Source organism: Phasianus colchicus, chromosome 3 (assembly GCF_987193195.1).
Source record: "Phasianus colchicus chromosome 3, bPhaCol1.hap1.1, whole genome shotgun sequence".
NCBI lineage: Eukaryota > Metazoa > Chordata > Aves > Galliformes > Phasianidae > Phasianus > Phasianus colchicus.
Genome location: NC_143438.1, coordinates 92,820,431 through 92,840,114, shown reverse-complemented (window position 1 = coordinate 92,840,114; position 19,684 = coordinate 92,820,431). Strand labels below are relative to the sequence as shown.

Sequence of the window (19,684 nt, the reverse complement as noted above, 5' to 3'; positions counted from 1 at the left end):
TTTGGGACACAGCTGACTTTTGTTCATAACCTGCAGTACAATCACAGGAGAGGACAGAGGCTCTGAGGTTCTGGCTCAGCTCTACTCTTGGTGACAGAGGATAAATCTCTTTCTGCATGCCCTTCTCCATCTGTAGATGACAGCAGTCAGGATTTTGAGGACAGACAGTAATTCCTCACTGTAATTATGAGCCTTTCCTTTAATGATGTTCTTGTCTCTGTCACTAGCTGGTGGATAGATTGGATACATCAACAAAAGCCAAGGGGAGCTGATGAGCTTCCCGAATGCTTTGCTGGCTACTCTTCCATCCACACCAGGGAAGAATGTCCTCAAAGCTGCAGATTTCAACCTAGGAAGATCTTGGCTCTTGGTGGGTTATACTTGGAGCCTTCCTGCAAGGCTCCAGGCTCCAGTGAAGAGTGTATTTCTTCTCTGGCTCTCTGTCAAGCAACAACTGTCTGCCTTATTAACCATCACAATAACATTACCTATGTACATTAAACCACATTAAAGTGTCAGGAAGAACCTTGACAAGTCTGAAAATCATTACATGCCATGTTACTGCCCAGAGTGGTTAATGAGGCCTTTTGGCCTTGCTGCATCAGTTAGTTTTCTTTCTCCAGTTCCTTATAGAGGGTTAAAGGTAATTCCAGATCTACTGGTCAGCATGAAGAGAACCTGTCCTTCCAAGCTCCATTTTAGGGCCAATTCTCTTTAGTGTTTTGATAGAATCATAGAATGGTTTGGGTTGGAAGGGACCTCAAAGATCATCCAGTTCCAGTGCCCTTGCTGTGGGCAGGATTGCCAATCACTAAAGAAGTCACTAGATCAGTGTTCTATTCATCAATATCTTGGATTCAAGACTTGAAGGTATACTAAATAAGCTTGTGGATGACACTAAATTGTGAGGAGCTGTTGACTTCCATGACAGTAGAGGCTTTGCAGAGAGATTTTAACAAAATCTGGGAAATCACCAGCTCTGTCACGTTTAACAAGAGCAAGTGTTGGCTTCTGCACCTGGGATGAGGCAACCCTGGATGCTTGTAAGGATTTGGGGACAAGTGGCTGGAGAGCAGCCCCACAGAAAGGGGTCTGAGAGTAGCCAGTAGGAAGGCTTTGCTCATAGTCTTCCAGGAGAGTTTAGTTCCACCTGCCCTATGATTCAATGTGCTCTGCCAGCTCCAGCAGCAGATCAGATGCAAGACGACGATTTTCCCTGCAGTGGAAGAAGCTGTCACTCTCTGTATCGAGCTGGTTGACAGAGCTGGCTGGCTCCTGCATGCATTTGCTAATCTGCTTTGCCACGCAGCTGAGAGGCCACCTTTAGCTTTAGCTGGACATGGAGGTGTCCTGTACAATCACATGCTTGGTCTTGCAGCAATTGCCCTGAGCCTGTGTGGTCCCCTTCTACTTCATGAAGGCAAAAATTCACCTTTCATCACTTGCTGCTGCTCACGCAACCAAGACACAGTGGGCAAAGCTAACATGACGTGACTTTATCTTACATGGAGAAAGTATTCAATCACAAACCTCCTTTTTTGAACAATCAATTCTCAGTAATAAGTAATAATGCTTATTTTCCCTATTTATTGTCACATAATGGAGATCCTCACTCCTAGATTTCATGACATTTTCAAGAGCTGTCAGATGTTATTAGTGCAATAGATTCATGGAAAACTGAGGCACAAAGCTTACATTGATTTGTCCAGACATACAGAAAGTTCATCATTAGATGAAGGCTGTATCCCAGGCACAGTGTCCTCTTTTTGCTTCTGTATTTTAGCAGAACATTTCATCTCCCACTACAGTATAGAAACAGTCAGGTAAACAAAACCTTTTCTCCTCTTTAAAAAGGGGCAAGTTTTCCCTATCCTTATTCATAGTGTCCCAATTTTCAGCAATTTCCCAGTGCATCCATCAATCCTATCTGTCCCTAAGCAATGAGATGGATGCACAAACTTTTCTCTGCACCTTGATCGTTTCCTATAGGCTCCCACCATTAAAGCAAGAACTCTGCAAGATATCTGTGACTGGAAGTGACAATATTGTCCCCTCATTATTTCCCCACTGCAGGACAATCCATCACCTGGGCTATGGAATATGTGATATGGTCCTTTAGTAGTTGCTTCACAAAATGAGTAAGAAAGTAGAAATATCAACTCAGTATGGTTTTCTTTAGCCCAGTTGATAAAGACCAAACTTGTACACAGTAGTCAATAGATTTAAAGAAAACTGGAGTCCCCGTTGTTTGAGCAGTTTTAAACAGTTGTGTTGATGGTGTGTATTACTGTATTTCTGGATTGCATGCTGAGCAGTCCATGGATTTTATCAGAAATGAGAGACCTTGAAAAGTTCATCAGAACTTGGCTCGGTACTGCAATAAATCTGAGCAGGAAAGTCTGACAGGGAGACTTTTTATTGTGCTCTGAGCAGAGGACACTTTTTTGAGCTCCCACCTACAGCTGATCATTTGTGCTCTGAACAACCCTGGCCCTGAGATAGCTGTAGCAATGCCACACTTTCCCCATGCCATGCTCCTGCAACCTCTAGCATCCAAGAAAGAGAAACAATGCTCTAAAGACAAGTTTAGAGAGAGGAGCATCTTGCTCTGGATCTAGATAAGACTTCTTGCACTCATAAAAGAGAGAATAAATCAATCCAGCAAAAGAGTGCATGGAGGTACAGGCAATCTGCTCTGAATTTTCACATACTGACACTGTAGATGTTTTTCTCTCCTCCATACACCTGAGCCTGCCTTGAAGATTCTTCAAAGCTGCACCCCATTGGTTATTGAGTCACTGCAGGTAGAGTACAACCAACGATGGGCTTCAAGATTTTTTTTTTCCTCTGCACTCAGAGGTCTGGAGCTGTGAATCAGAGCTCTCTGTTAGCACAGACAGCTGCCTATGCTGTGTTATTACATTCTCAGCACATACAAGGGATGTGCAGGCAAACACTGAATGAAATGCAGGAAAAATACACCAGGGAATGGGTCCAGCACCCATCTTTCTGCTTCACACAACCTGAGAGGACAAGCTGGACTGCCACCATGTGTCACCAGACACCCTCAGCAGCCTGAAGTTTCCCTGCCAGGTGGCCATAGAGGGAAATGTGGCTGCTAAACTTGTTCTTTCCCATCTGCATTAGGATGCTGTGGCTTCAGAGCAAACAGTTGGAAATAAGGAGAGCAAGCAGGGATGCAGGAAGAAAAATGCAACCCTGTCCTGATCCATGTGGTACTATGCATCACAGCACACATCCAGCACTGGGTCAAGGCTGCGAATTGCCCTGCTGAACCCAAGGGCTCTTCCCAACAGGAACGCCTTCCAGACTTCAGTGTGTATCTTCTGCCAGTTCCATAAACAGAATTAATTGATTCTGTCCATATTACTGACCCCTTCACTAGCAAGCAAAGCTGCAGCATTTGATTCAAAGCTTCTGAATCCTCTCTTTCCCTACTGTCAAGATTTATTAAACCATGCTTTGTTGGCAGGCAGCAGAAGCCCTGTACTGTGCCGCTCAGCTTCTGCATCCTGTGATATGAAAAAGTCATCTCCTGCTTTTTCCAATCCCACAGACAATGGTGACTGCTGGGGAGTAGCTTAGCAAAGGCCAAACAGTCCCTTGGAAGCAATTCTGGTCTATAATTCCAGCTTGCCCCCTGGACTCATCTACCTGAGGAAGCAGGGAAGCCAAATCCTTGGGAACTGGAGATGTGACCTGGTTTCACTGCATTAGCCCTGCCATGACCATTCTCATTTAGTGCTAAAAACTGGCTCTCGGGGCTGTAATTCAACATGACTGAGCGCACACTGAAGGTGCAGTCAGCTAGGCTGAATTAGAGCTACTTTCAGCTGGGTTTAAAACAGAGGAACTAATGGGCATGAGCAGCAATTCAGATCAACCTCCTAGCATGTCCCTGTGTAGCATTGTGCTTCCTCTGTCCATAGCCATTCCCTCAATCCCTCCACAAGGGAATCCAAGAAAGACAGCATTTGCAGCTGGAGCTAAAACTGAAGGTGTTAATTAAAAGAGCTGGGCAAAGCCCAGCGTAAACATCCTGCATAGGATCACATGAAGGACATACCTGCAACTGCAGTGTTGCAATAGAAAATCTGTAAGATATACAGTATGCCATGCATTGGTCCAAAGAGGAAAGAAGTGCATTGATTTCTCATGGCGCTTTAGGGCTGTAACAGACTTTCCTTTCAATCTTTATGAAGTGGACTCATCAATCTTTGTCAACTATACCTGTGTTCTCATTTGATCTACAGCTGCAGCAAGGCCAGGAATGCACTAGGTGGTGTGCAGAAGGAAAGGGAAGCTGTTTCCTGCTGTTAAGAAACTGTCTTTCAAAAGGGCAGTTATTTGGAGATGGATGTGATGGGCCAATGCAAAAGTCCACATGGGATGTTGTAGATAGAAACCCTCTCTAGAAGAAATGCACACATTTTACATGGCCTCCGAAAGAAATGAATGAGTAACCACCAGGACTGGGATTGCATTAACACCCTGCAAGGCACAGAGAACTAAAAAAAAATATGCGTTTCTTTTTATCCAATGCATCAGAGGCTTTAAATAAGTAGGGTAAAGTCCATGCAGCCAATGCTGGGCCCTGCTCCTTATGGTACATGCAGCACGCATCAGTGAAAAGTCTTCCTGTAATTTTATAGGACACACAGCCAGGAATTTGGATATCTTGGAACTGTGTAGACTAGAGATTAGAGATCCCATCTTGAAAATGGGAATTTCTGGAAAATCATTTGCACTGTCATATTATTGAGATCGCTGGACTATAAACACAACAATGACCTCAGGGAAGGGAAGGGAAGGGAAGGGAAGGGAAGGGAAGGGAAGGGAAGGGAAGGGAAGGGAAGGGAAGGGAAGGGAAGGGAAGGGAAGGGAAGGGAAGGGAAGGGAAGGGAAGGGAAGGGAAGGGAAGGGAAGGGAAGGGAAGGGAAGGGAAGGGAAGGGAAGGGAAGGGAAGGGAAGCTGACAATTCTGTGTGATCAGAAGACTTCAGTTCTGCCAGCCCCTGGTCCATGCAGCTGTACAAACCACCCTTTGACAGACCAATATACAAATTACACATTATGCAATTATTGTCTTAAAAGAGCCCCCATGAGCAGGTATTTGTGAGCTATATTTTAAGATCATTTAAGTTTCCAAAGAAGAACAGATTTATAGCCCTCTCTGTTTGGCAGTGTCATAAAACACCACTCTGCCAGTTGTGAACCTTTGGGTGAGATTTCTGCCTGACCTCAGCTGTGGATCAGATCCAACCCAGAGCAAGGAGAATTGGATATAGCACTCCCTGAAGAACAGTTCATCTTCTCCACGCCCAACCTTGCTGTGTATGGAGCACCTTCCTAAACAGAGAGGGCTGCATTTCCAAAGCTAGATAGGCTCCCTCAATGGGAGGTAAGAGTGTCCTTGAATTAAAACCACAGATTCCCAAAGCACTTTGTCTTGCATGAGCAAAATGTCCTTTATGCAAATATTTGTGAAGGCTCTGAAGGTCTCTCAAGAGCAGTTAGTACAATGCCTAGCTGTTATTTTGTACATCTGGGGGAGGGAAGTGAAGAAAAGTTGGTGGCTAGAGCATTTCTAAGAGCAAGCAGTCTTCACCACGAGAGGGATGAGAGGTCCCCTCAGTGTAGTTCAGCTGGATCCACTCTCTGTAAGTGAAGGACTGGGTAGCACAACTGCACACACCACGCTCTCATACAATATAAGAGGAAATGCCAGACCCATCTGGTTTCTGTTGCCACCAGTTCAAGGCATGCTGTAAGCATTAGCATGGTTCTCTCTCTGGCATCAGAGAGTAACAACTCAAGAAGCAGTGCTGCCATCACAAAGCAAAATTAACAATGATTAAAAAATGGCAACTGTTGCTGCTTCCACTTGCCACTTGGCACCCCTGTTGTTCCTGGGGGTTTTCAAGAAATGTGTAGATGTGGCACTGAGGGATGTGGTTCAGTGGGCATGGTGGGGATGGGTCAACAGTTCTAGATGATCTTAGTGGTCCTTTACAACCTTATAATGATTGTATGATTATTCACAAAACCAAAGCAGGTAGGATATAAAAATCAGACAATGTGCAAGAACCAAAAAACTCATAAGATGACTAAATCCATCAACTCCATTCACGTTATCCCAGCAAGAGAAAGAGGGAGCATGAGACCAGATCCTGCCTGGGTTTTAACTTCAGCAGACCTAAGCAGATAATAATTGCTTCAGATGAATACCCTTGGAGAAGAGCCAGAGAATCCCAAATCATTCTCTGATTTCAACTTTCAATTTACTCAGCCAGTGCTAAGCTCATTAATCATACTTGCAGCACAGAACACAACAGAAATTAGTCTCTGATCTTCTCCCCTCTTGTTTGATGATGTGTGGAGTTGGGGGCAAGAGGAAGAGAAAAGAGATGGAGGGGTGCCACCCACGAATCTAACAGTCACTTGGAGGGGCTGGGATTAATAAATCAAAAATCCATTATTAATAATACTAGCTTAAATATCTATCTAAATGCAAATGAATGAACACTGGGGGTTTCTTTCTATTTCTTTAATGTGCTCTAACAACTCTGTCTTGGAGGAAGCACATGCCTACATGGTTATTGTCTATTTTAATTGCAATTTTACAGTTCAACCCTTAATGTCCCATGGATTTTAAGTGGTCTTTAAAGGGCCACAGCATGTTTTGAATTTGCAGGTCTAATGTGAGAATTGCTTTGAGTTTCCTGCCCCTGTACCTGATCAGTCACATTAAATGCAAGAAGATAAATCTAGAGGTTGGTTTGCTGCAATCTGATGGAGGTTAGATCTCCAAGGTATACAGTATCAGATGAGTGACTGGGGACACAGTGAAGGTTCCCATGGCTGGCCAGCCTTGAAACAGGAATCTGGAGAGCTATGGAAGGAGCCAGCAGTATCTTCTGAGTAAGCAACATGGTATCAGGCTGCTTTGCGCTGCATGGGGAATATGGCAGGGTGAAACCATACAAAATAAAGCTGTAGAGCCATTAAATTGGTCAAAGCTTGGAATTAGGATTTATTGAAATTCATTCACTTGCACAACCGTCTTTTGAGGCCAATCAGTGGAATAAATTCTTTTTTTTTAAAAGAAGGGAGTAGTAGAGAAGAGAAGGTAAGAAGCAAAGGGGAACTCACGTAATATGGTCTAATGATGGATGTCCTTGCCCATGATAGGGAGGTTGGAACTAGGTGATCTTTAAAGTCCCTTTCAATTCAAACTATTCTAAATGTGGCTGAACCTCCTGAATTTCCTGGCTGAGAGTCATCAATCATGAACTCAACCATGTACCAGGCAACAGATTCAGGGTAACCTAAAAATCCTTACTCGAAACAGGAAATAAAGATCTAAAAGTATGATCTAAAACCCTTGACAGCTCTAGGGTGCAGCTCAAGCTTGAGCTGAACATTCAGGCCTGGACAATAGGGTTTACATAGTTTGCCCTTCATTGGACTTTGGAGACAGCAGTGGAGGCAAATCAGCTTTTAAACGTCATGCAAACAGCCTTGCAGCTCCTGTTGCCAATTCTTACAGGTTCAGATTTAGCTTTGGAACATGCCCTTGCAAAACCTGCTGACACCAGTATTTTGGAGTTTTCAACTACCTAAGATGCAAGTGTTGTTGGTTGAAAACACTTGCAAGTATGCATGCACATACCAACACACATACAGAGCTGAATTTTACCAATAACATTTGTGCAATCAGTCTGCTGGGACTTTGGAAACCATCACTGACAACAGAACCACAATGTCAGTGCCAAGAAATTGCCTGCTGCAGTCTTAGCTATGAGCCCATCCTTTGATCACAGAATCATAGAATCATTAAGGCTGGAAAAGACCTTCAAAATCATGTAGTCCAACCACCAACCCATCACCACCGTGCCCACTAAACCACATCTCTCAGTGCCACATCTCCATGGTTCTTGACTACCTCCAAGGACAGTGACTTTACCACCTCCTTGGCAGCTTGTTCCAATGCCTGACCACTCTTTCTGAGAAGTTTTTCCTAATGTCCAACCTGGATGCCATGGAGTTGTAAGCATCAGACTGAATTCCTAACATCTTGCACTTGTAGAGAGAACAGCAACCAAACAAGTTGCCAAGCCTTGGGATCAAACACACAGAGCAGCCAGACTTCCCATGACAAGGCAGAGTCAACAGTGTTGTTCTGCTTTGCCTGTAGTTCTGCAATGGCATCCAAGCTTCTCACCCTTCATGCTTCTCACACTGAGCACGTATCAGTGCCAATTCTGACAGATATGTATCCAATCTGAATGCCACCATACTCTCTTGGATACAACCACGTGCATACTGAATTTTGCTCTTTTCCTTCTTACACTACAAAAAATTAAATGGAATAAGTCCAGATCTGAGCACAGGAAGGAAATATCTCCAACCTTCTGGGCATAATCTTCTCACTAGAACTTTAGAAGCAAAAGAAATAAAATGATGTGAAGACCAGAAATCGCATTGGTTCCAGCTTTTGCCTTTACTAGACAAAAAAAAAAAAAAAAAAGAAGTTGTACACAAATGCTCTAAATGCTCTAACCCCATTCCAGCACAGAAAGACAGGAGATTCAATCCTGCTCCTATTCAAGCCTTGTCTTGAGTCTGCCCACCTATAGACAACCCTCCACTCTGGGCTGACCTACAGACCTGGCACACAGATAATCTAGTGCAGTCCTAATTTACTAATTTCACATATGTCTTTCTCTGTGAGGACACCACAGCACTCAAGTCCAGGCCTTGTTCCTGAGTAGCAATAGTTCTCTAGTTGTGAAGCAATTTTCATTATAACCCAGAGGGGCCACTGCTGCCCTGGAGTATAACTTGGGTCTGATTTCACAAGCTCAGAGTTTCCCTGAGTTCCTCAGCTTTCATTTGGATCCACTCATACATGCCAAATTAATCACAGACCAACAAGTACTGACTGCAAATATGTTGCCCGCCTATGTGTATAAGCTACTTAATGGAGCATAAAAGGAGAAGAATAAAATCATTTTTCAGATGCTGCAGATAATAATAATAAATAATAATAAAGCAGAGATATGTGCCAAATGCATGAGATCTCAAGGAGAGAACCTGCGTGTAAGCAGAAAAGGAGTAAGGTTGGTCTTCAAACTCAGATGCAAAAGTCAATGAGGTAAAAACATCATTAAATGAAACACTTTGGACCCCTGTCAAGTTCATTCAGAATTTGAGACTGCACTTTCAAAATGTGGTGGGTTTTTTTTGTTTGTTTGTTTTGTTTTTTTTTGTCTTTTTTTTTTTTTTTTTAAGATATAAAATCCTTGGCAACTATTTTCCATGTGGAATCCATAGTGCTGGCTCTTTTTATTAACTTTGGATTTTTTTTCCTTGCTGACTACAATTACATCACTCAAGGCATCCTGATCAGAGTCAGCTACAGCAGGAATTATCATGGAAATCGTATTACTGTATCACAATAACACAACCTTGGTAGGCTACATTTGCAACAGCAGGTTCTATTTTTGCATTATTCTCCTTATGGTGCACAGTTTGGTTCTGAGTATTCAAAAGAACCAAACACAGATACATCTTGCTCATTTTAAAGCAACCAGCAGATGATCCCACGATCCTGGGTCTCACTTATTCCTCATGCTGCAAAGTCCAAAACTGGAAGAATCAAAATGAGAAAGCTACTCTCGCAAAATGTAGGCTGAAGTCAAAAGAAAACACATACACAGCTCCCACTGAACAGAAGAAGAAACATCTCTTCTCAAACTGAGATGATTTCCTGCTATAGGAAATACATGATGCTTTCAGCACAGAGGACTCATTATGGGCTACACTGGCAACAACTGATTGCAGTTCTTCAAATGCAGGACTGGCAGTAATACACAACAGAGAGATGCATCTATAAGAAGAAAGGAATTCTTCCTACTATGGCAAAGGGCTTTTCCAGCCATTACATTTGACACAAGAAAAAACTGAGTAGAGAGTGCAAGCAACTGCAACAGACTAATGCATCACTGATAAACTATGCTGATTTCACCCCAAAAACACATGGGCCCATTAGAATAAACAGAAACCCACAGAACTCACCTATCAGTTTCATCCCACAGGATGCAGGTCTGGTTAGTGGTTCCCTGTCAGAAAAAAAGGAAAAAAGAAAAATGAAGCAAATCAGCGCTATACTGTCTATGGGGTATTTGAGGGAATAAGAAAAAAATATTCAGATCCCATCAAACATCTTCCACTACTCTAAACATGGCATATCTATTAAGTTCCATACTGACAGTCACAGATGTGAGTTCTTGGAACACCTTTTTCCCCCCTTGGTTTGAAATGTAAAAATAAAATGGGCCTTAACTTGTTTTTCATCAACACAAGACCTATGCAAGGATATGACTACATCTTTCCTCTCTCCACCCACAGATAACTTAGAATCATAGAATCAGCAAGGTTGGAAAAGACCTTTAAGTCCAACCATCCACCTATCATTAGTATTTCCCACTAAACCATGTCCCTTGGTACAACATCTACATGTTTCTTGAACACCTCCAAGACTGGTGACTCCACCACATCCCTGGGCAGCCTGTTCCTGCACCTGACCACTTTTTTGGAGAAAAAGTTTTTCCTAACATCCAACTTGGCAACTTAAAGCCATTCCCTCTAGTCTTATCGCTAGTTACATGTGAGAAGAGGCCACCTTGACACAACATCCCTTCAGGTAGTTGTAGAGAGCAATGAGGTCTCCCCTGAGCCTCCTCCAGAATAAACAACACCAGTTCCTTCAACTATTCCTCATAAGACTTGAGTTCCAGGCCCCTCACCAGCTTCACTGCCCTTCTCTGAACATGCTCCAGGGCCTCAATGTCTTTCTTGTAGTGAGGGGCCCAAAACTGAACACAGTACTTGAGGTGCGGCCTCACCAGGGCTGAGTACAGAGGGATGATCACTTCCTTGCTCCTGCAAGAGGACCTTCTTGGCCACCTTAGCACACTCATTGCCCATGTTCAGCTGAACACTGACCAATGCTCCTAGGTCTGCTTCCTCTGCACAGTCTTCCCACACTGCCCCAAGCCTGTAGCATCACCTGGGGTTGCTGTGGCCAGAGCGCAGGACTTCATCCCATTGGCCTCAGCCCAGCGATCCAGCCTGCCTAAATCCCTCTGTAGGGCCTTCCTATCTCCAGGAAGATTGACATTTCTGGCCAACATGGGGTCATCTGCTCACAGTTTCTCTCACACAAAATCCTTTTGCTACTCCCTTCTGGATGGTGGATCAAATACACTACTTCCTTTTGTGGGACACAGTTCTCAGAAGAGCCACAGTGCTCCAGGAAGTGGCCAGATGTGCTCTCTTCAAATACTTGAAAGGTGATTACAGCAAGAGCAGGGTTGGTCACTTCTCACTGGTGACAGGTGGCAGGACGAGGAGAAACAGCCTCAAGTTGCACTAGGGGAGGTTTAGGTTGGATATCAGGAAAAACTTCTTTACAGGAAGGGTTGTTAAGCACTGGAATAGGCTCCCCAGGGAGGTGGTTGAGTCACCATTCTTGAACGTGTCTAAAAAACATTTGGATGTGGTGCTCAGAGGAATGATTTAGCAGAGGGTTGTTAGAGGCAGTATGGTTAAGTTGTGGTTAGACTTGATCTTTAAGGTCTTTTCCAACCTGAGCAATTCTATGATTCTAAAGCCATTGGAAGAAGTTTAGCATGACTTCTACAGCTATCTTAGTGCACTTTTGAAAACTCTTCCCCAAAAGTCCAAAGTACAGACATGACAGATCTAATATTCATGTTCCTGAGCCTCAGGAAGACATCTGAAATCCACAACAAGAGGAGTCTTTAGGGCATTGTAAATGTCCATCACATACATCTGCTTGGGGTTGCACAGGGGAACCTGGAGGGAATATAGTCTGCCTTTTACAGCACTGATCACAACATTAATATTCATGTCTCTAGTAATCTCTGCAAAGAACATTTCAAGCATCAACCAAAACAACTTTTCCCCTCCATCTTCCCCTCACCAAGAAAGATCATTGTCAGAGTCCATTTTTCATTGCAGTTTTTTTTTGCCCAAGACCATGCCCCTCAGAGAAATGATGTAAATTTGGGACAAGTATACTCATGTTCCTTGTGCAAGCAGTACACTCCTGCATTGGTAATGCTTGAGCAAGGTGGCAAAATTTGAAAGGCACAACACTGAGAACAGCAAGACACCAACATCAGCCCAGACTCAGGATGGCAGTGATGTGCCTCAGCAGTCTGATAAAAAGGAGATTAAAAGGATTCTGCAGTGGCAGAGACAGTTCAGGAGCCCAGTAAATCTCTATCCTTCTTCATAATATTCCTCCTAAGCAGAAACATATACAGATGTGGGATGGTGAAGGTTCCCAGGAAAGACTTACGTTGTACAGGTGGGAGAATTCAATTTCCAAAGGGGTGAGGAGGGACCGGGGAAATGGCTTCACAGTCACAGAGATGACTCTGGAGTTCAGAACAGTGCTGTTCCTGGGAAGAAGGACAAAAAGAGATGCTTTAAAGGGACTGGGAGAAGGTGATGAATCCCCACTGCATCCCTTTGCAAAATACAGAGGTCCATTGAATTCATTACTGTGACACAAGGTTTAGTGTATACAGTGCAGAACAGATTGGTCCCATTACTTTATAATGCTTTCAGAGATGCTTGCTAGTGATGGAACCCATCCTCTTCCCTTTCAGATCTCCCCACTGGATGCTAACCACCTAAACATACAAAAGATCTTGGTATTTCTGCAACACAGAAAGAACTGTCTGTTCAAATGTGTGTGAAGTCCGCATGACCAACCATTGAAAGTGCTGCCCTCAAAGTATGCCACAAAGGAATCAGAAGTAGAATGGGAGGCCAGCTCCTCCTACACTCACAGACAAACAAAATTTCTCCCCCCTTCAAAACTTCACCACATCTAATGGTGTTGGCAAAACCGGGCATTGGCAAAAACTTTGACTTTTCTATCTGGCTCTTTACAAAATGATTACTTGGAAAAGATTTGTATTTTCTTAAGGATGAGTGGATTAAAAAAATAAATTACAAGATAATTAATAAAAACAAACAAAAGATCTCAAAATCCAAAGCAAAATAAACCTGGAATCATCCAAGAATCTGTAAGTGGATGCTCAGCAAATGACTATTGTCCAATGGTAGGAAGAGTAGAAAGAACAGCAATGGTGTTTTAGAAAGTTAAAGAAAAAAGAAAAACAACAACAAAGCTGAAAAGAAAAAAAAAAACATATTATTACAGTTAAAATTTAATTAAAATTGGGAAATAAGAAAATGAAACACAGAAGTCAGTCTACAAAGGTTGAACAAAGGGGGAATTCAATAGGAGTAAACATCAGCCTTACGCTTTGAAACGTAGGCAGCTGTAGATAAGCTGAAAAAGAGCTGCTGAAAGGTAAAAAATTTTATGCGTGTCTTCATTAATAGCTGGGTCTGGAAAGGTCAGTTCTTTTTTCAGCACTGTTCAATATTTGCGTGAACACTGTGATGACTTCCTCAAGAGGAAGCCATAGTCTGCCATGAGGCCTCCCCTCAGCCTCCTCTGCTCTGGGCTGAACAAATCAAGGGACCTCAGCTGCTCCTCATAAACTTTGCCCTCCAGACCCTTCACCATCTTCTTGGCCTTCCTTCAAATTCTCTCTAATAGTTTTATGTCCTTATATGTGGTGCCCAAACCTGCACCCAGTGCTTGAGGTGAGGCCGCATAGCGCAGAGCAGAGTGGGACAATCCCTTCTTTCACCCTTCTTTGAGGGTTCAAAGCAAAGAACCAGAATTGATCCAGATGTTGGAAAACAAGCCAAGGGATATCTTTTGAAAGGCATGTCTGGCACTTTCTTGCATGTGGAGGAGATGCTCACTCAAAGGCCCAATGCCTAGAGGTGAAAATCAGATGAATTGAGCCTTAGAACAAGAGGCTGCCTCCTAACACAGAAGGTATTAAGAATCTGAGCAGCTTGCCAGGGGAAGCAAGGGCCTCAGCATCACGGGGGATCTTTCAGGGAGAAGATGAGTTGCTTTTCTTCAATACACGCTGTAGGCCAGCTTCTGGGAACGAAACCAAACACGCTGAGCTCAGGCTTGAGCAGGAGGTCAGATTTGCTCAGTGTGTTCCTACATGGCTATAAAAGGCGTGCAAACAGATGTAAACATGCTCATTTCTACACAGGGCCATCACGCTGCTGATTCTGATTGCTGCATGCATCCTCTGCAACAGAGCCCAGCTGGGACTGAGCGATGCTCACTTCCCCATCTTGAAAAACTGCACGTCTTGTATGTCCCTGTCTCAATGGTCACAGCTGTCAAGAGCCACAGGGCTCTCTGGATCTGAGGGACAGAGAAATGTGTGGCTGAGATAAGGGATTGCGACTTGGGGGAGGTAAATTGGGACAATTAAGAAAAGCTCAGCTGGTGCTGTTTGCCAAGTTCAATTTACACTGTATTATACAAATATATATACATATTAGAGGAAAAAAACTCCCTGCATTGAGGCAATATGGTCAAAACCAGGATATGGCACCTCACACGTGTCCAGGAAATATTTTCACTCTCCTGATAAGTGCCACACAGCTACACGGTTATTTATAGACATTCCCTTTTTTCTTCCTGTGTCCATTTGCACGGTGGTGAATTAGGAGGTACTCCTCTGCTGCTGCTTCTGTTACCTCCTTTTTTTTTTTTGCCTTGTATAGCCACAGGTGATTCAGGACTCTGCATTATTTAAAGAGGGACTGTCCTTTAATTAAGGAACATCTTAAATCAGATCTCCCATGGGAATGTTGTTCAGAGGCTGCGGCTGCTGCAGCTGCTGGTTATCGGAGCTCATTCACTGCTTGGCCAGAAAACGCTGAAATACCACTGGATCATTTGAGCTAATGATGTTTATTGCCCTTCTGATCTAATTCCCAGTGCTGTAATGGAAGATATTACAGAATACAGTTAGCTTGCTAATTCCTCTCTGCACTCACTTGGAGCTCTTTTGCCAGAGCTGAATCTGTAGGTATTTAAATGATTATCGGTGAGGAGAGATGCCCTGGTGTTTATGGTAAATGGGCTCACACTAATCAGTGCAGAACAGATTTAGAAGGTGCCTTAGGATTCTTAATTTACGGCCTCAGTACGAGCTTCAAAAAAAAAAAAAAAAAAAATACAAATAAGGAACAAATTAAAAAAAAAAAAAATTAAGAAAGAGCAAGATAGTGAAAAAAAGGGAGAGAAGAAAAGGGAGGGCTGAACACAAAGGCTTCAATGCCCAAGGCAGTTTGCAGCAGCCAGAATGTGGTAGACATGTGCAGCCAAGCATGTCACTCCACTCCTCTCCTCTCCCTGAGCCTGTCTTCTGCCGTGATGCTCTCAAAGGGTTCATCATGGTTGATGGCTCCTTGGTAGCTTGGAAGAACTGGGGCAGCTGGGCATTCTTCCCCTTATCACTTAAGCCCCTTCAGGTCCCTCATAATGAGAAACAGAGCGGAGGACTCATTGCTGGAGGATGAATAGAAGAGGTGAGCAGGGATTCAGCACCACCAGCACAGTGGTTCCCCTTGAAGCAGGGTTGCACAGGTGAGAGAAAGGTTTCTTCCCCCTCTAAAAAGCAATGCCTGATACACATTAGTATGATCCTACCTGATTAGAGGTTGGTGGGGGGACAAAATGCATTGCATCACTGAGTCAAAGCCTGCTACATTGCACCTTTGGAAGTCCAGGGCTCTGCAGCCAGGGAGATCAGCAGGAAACCTTGGTGATATCCCTAATTGCCTGCTCTCCCCAGGCAGCCCCCTCCTCATAAAACCACAGGATAGTAGCAGGGTGGAGACTGGAAGGGACCTCTGCAGGCGATCCCTTCCTCAAGTAGGTCCACCTTAGCAGGATGCCCAGGACCATGTCCAGGTGGCTTTTGAAGGTCTCCAAAGCAGAAACTACTTAACATCTCTGGGCAACGTGTCAGCGTTCCATCACCTACACAGCTGATAAGTGCTTCCTTATGTCCTGATGGAACCCCCTGTGTTCCAGTTTGTGCCCATTGCCTTTTGTACCAACACTGGGTACCACTGATGAGAGCCTGTCTCTGTCTTCACCGCATCCCCCTGGAAGTATTTATGGATGTGGATGAGATCCATCTGCACCTCCTCTTCTCCAGGCTGAGCAGTCCTTGCAGTTTCAGCCTCTCCTCATGGGAGAGGTGCTTCAGGCCCTTCATCATCTTGGTGACCTTTAGTCACCCCCGTCCAGTATGTCTGGTTCTCTTGTACTGGAGGGGGGGCAGAACTAGATCAAGTACTCTAGGTGTGACCTTACCTCTGGAGCGAGAGGATGTTGCCCACGTTCCGGTACAGCACAGTCCCTACCACGAAGACAGAAGAGTCGTCTGTCTCTGCAGGACACCACAGGGAAGGGAAGAAGACAACAGCACTGAGATAATCAGAACGTCATCTGTCCCCAGTTAAATTCTCTCCACCCCAAAATCCACCAGCATAACACACAGACAAGGGACAGGACTGGAAGAGGCTGGATTCAGTTCTTTTTCCTCTTTCATTTGCTATGTTTCCAAGGTGACATCCAAGGGCAGGATTGGACCTCTTATTGGGGCCTCTGTTGGGGCACATCCATTGCCAGCATCACTATGGTGGGATGCAGTGCCTGATGTCACCACATTGGGTCTCCATCAGATCTGTGAGAGGACTGAACACTTTTAGGGTGACTCTGGGTGCCTGCCCCCATGCAAGACTCATTCAAGATGAGCGCTCTCCCCATTCAGAAATCCCACTAATCCCTCTGACAGCACCACAGCAGGCAAAACTGCAGGGCGAGAAGGTCTCTTACAGCCACCCAGAGGCATTTGGACACATCCACTGCTATCAAGCCATCAGTGAGAAGTGCTGTGCTTGGGCTGACAAGGGCAGGCAAGGAGGGGAGATGTCCCACTGTGCCTGACCTGACCCCATAACTCATGTGCTGCCTCAGGAGGACAGCAGATGAGCCTGAATCATCTGTGTGACCTCTGAACACATCACTTGACCTCCTCCTCTGCCTCGCTCAGCCCAGCTGCAAATTCGCAAGAATTTCCCTGGAAAAAGCACAGGCAGTAGAGGCATCCCTGAGGTTGAATTGTCAGAGTGGAGAAGAAATAAGTCACTTGGAGATGAGGAAGTTTGGGGATGTATCATGCTGTGGGGCTTCTCTGATGTCTCCTACCAAAGCTGATGTTTGAATGCACTCATTTCCCTAGAAGGGAAGATACAGCTCTGGATGTTTGTCAAATTGGGCTCACATGAGATAGTAGGTGAAAATCAGGACAGACTGACAGACAGGCTTGCAGAGCAATTGTCCAAGATTTGTTTTCCTAGGAAAGTCAAGACAGACTTTTGGCCTTTGTCATCCCTCTGCAACCAAGGATCCTTCTTCCTTCCAATAGGGTTTTCCTCCTTTTTGCTAAGAGAAAGGCAAAGGATCCTGATCAAAACAGGGCTGGAAGATTGTCTCTTCTGTTTTGAACAAGGGAAGGGCAGTACAGCCTTGGTGGAACAGAACACCTCAGAAATGTGAAAACTGAGAGGAATTTGGTTCTTCAGGGTAAACATCACATTTTGTTTGCACAGTGGCTACTGCTTAGGGGCCTTACAGCATCTCTTTGCAGTGAAACAGCCCAATAGGGGCATAAGTGATACCTCCAAGGGTAGGTGTAATCACCAGAGCAGGATCAACACTGCTATGACTGGAGCCAGAAGTTTGTCCAATGAGTGATTAACAGTATACAAAGGTGAAAGTTCCACACCCTCCTCTAATAAGCTGAAGTAACCCTCTAAATATGCTCCAAGTCCTTCTATGAACATAATGCTACATTTAAGGCACTGTAAAACAGAAGGAGTTTCGTTGGCTTTGGTCCTTGCTCTGCCAGAAACTCACTCTTTATCCTTGAGAGTGTCATTTAACTCCTCTCAGCCTCAGGTAGAAATGATAGCAATGTTATTTCCATCCTGAGTAAGGAAACCTATGATACGAGGTCTTGGTATGACAAAGTCCAAAGGACTTCTGACAGACATAGCTCATTGTCTCTTGCCTTAGTTCCAAGGAAGTACAGCACATCCTGGTGCAGTAACCAGCAGCTTGCTCTCTCAAAACCACTTAGCATTCTATGTGCCGTCAACAAGGAAAACCCACCATTTCCCTGCAATCAGCCTAATTTAGAGTCCTGTTTTTGAAAATCCATTGATCAATTCTGCCAAACGCTAAGGCTCACTGCCAACACAGGAATACTTTGTTTGCATTGGCTGCTGGCATCCAGGTAAAGGCTTTGCTAGCAGAGTCAGATCCATCAGTTGCTCAGCCTGATGTGCTAAGCCTCAGCTGTTCACCCTTGGATGGCTCTTCCAGGACTGGATCCAGTCTTGGAGGACATAACAACAGCCTGCATGGCTGTCACCCTGCCACAGCTACATTTCTTACGCTGGTTAATCATACTTATAAAGCACCAACAGAGACCACTACCAGTGTCTACCCCTATTAGAAACCCAGAATATTCATAGGGGCACATTCAATGCCCAACATGCCTTGCAGAGAGAGAACTGGAGACTAAGCTCAGTGCCCACATGCACCAAGAACAGAGCAAATCAGAAAACACAGGGATGTTTTCACTTATTGCAGGTTCAAAAGCCTTAGAAGAAGCCTTAGAAGCAATCATCAAGATTGTGTTGCCCTGAGTTTCTGTGCTGACTCTTTCTGTTTTTTAAACATGGTGCTGAACTTGCCCAAGGAGTTCAGATTTGACCCTTGGTCTGATCACATCTAAAAGCCTTCTTTGCACTCAGCTCACTATGGTGAGCTTCTGTGAGCCAATCCAGCTCAGCTGGAGGGAGAATTTGAAAACAGCCAAATGGAAGGAACCTCTGTTAGAAAATGAATAAGACATTTTCTTCTAGAGAATTCTGACTGTGCTGCCTACCTGTCAGCCCCGAAGACAGGATGCTCTTGGAGACAGTGACCTTGTCTTCTGAATTCTTGGCCCAGTCCACCATGCCTCTCCAGCCTTTCATGGGGAAGGTGATGTCAGTCGCTGCGTTAGCAGGCAGCTTGTGAATGCCAAGGACTAGAGGGAAATAGCAAATAAAATCAGTAAGCAAGAGCGTCCTCAGTAAATTCACACAAATTGAAAAACCCAGTAGAGTCAACAGTGGAAAATCAGACAGCAAAGCCTGCCTGCCTGCACTAAACCTGGAAGAGAAGAGATCCTTCTACTCCAGGAGTGGCCAGAAGCAGATGCTCAGGGAATTGTAAGAAAGAGCCAAGCAAGACTTCTCGTCTTGTCCTTCCAGCTTCTAGCAGTCAGCAGGACTTTCTCAGCTTGTGGTTACATCCAGACAATGAACTTTAATAGCCACCGATGGAACTCTCCTTTGTGCAGTTTCCTAATCCCATCATGAACCAATCTGTATTTTTTGGCTTCTGCAGCATCCTCTGGCAACAAGTTCCATGCTGTGATTGTGCATACAGCATAAATCAAATACTGCCTGCTGTTTGTTTGCTGTCTGATCACTTCATTGGCTGCTGTGCAGCTCTTGTGCTAAAAAACAAAAGGAACTAGCTTAATTCTTCCCAGTTTGTCATCTGTTCTCCGTTCATGGTTCTACAGACATCTCACAAACCATTT

General features: G+C 44.3%; 1 protein-coding gene across 13 annotated transcripts in view; it reads right to left on the bottom strand.

Moving 5' to 3' along the window:
* ADGRB1 (adhesion G protein-coupled receptor B1) overlaps positions 1-19,684 on the bottom strand; it is a 275,593-nt gene that overhangs the window by 104,741 nt on the left and 151,168 nt on the right. For all 13 annotated transcript variants that reach the window (XM_090138075.1, XM_090138083.1, XM_090138073.1 and 10 more), the window contains 4 exons: positions 18,980-19,123; positions 16,336-16,411; positions 12,412-12,514; positions 10,101-10,144 (listed from right to left, as the gene is read on the bottom strand). In XM_090138075.1, the coding sequence (XP_089994201.1) occupies positions 10,101-10,144; positions 12,412-12,514; positions 16,336-16,411; positions 18,980-19,123 (367 nt within the window). The remainder of the gene's footprint in view (positions 1-10,100; positions 10,145-12,411; positions 12,515-16,335; positions 16,412-18,979; positions 19,124-19,684) is intronic.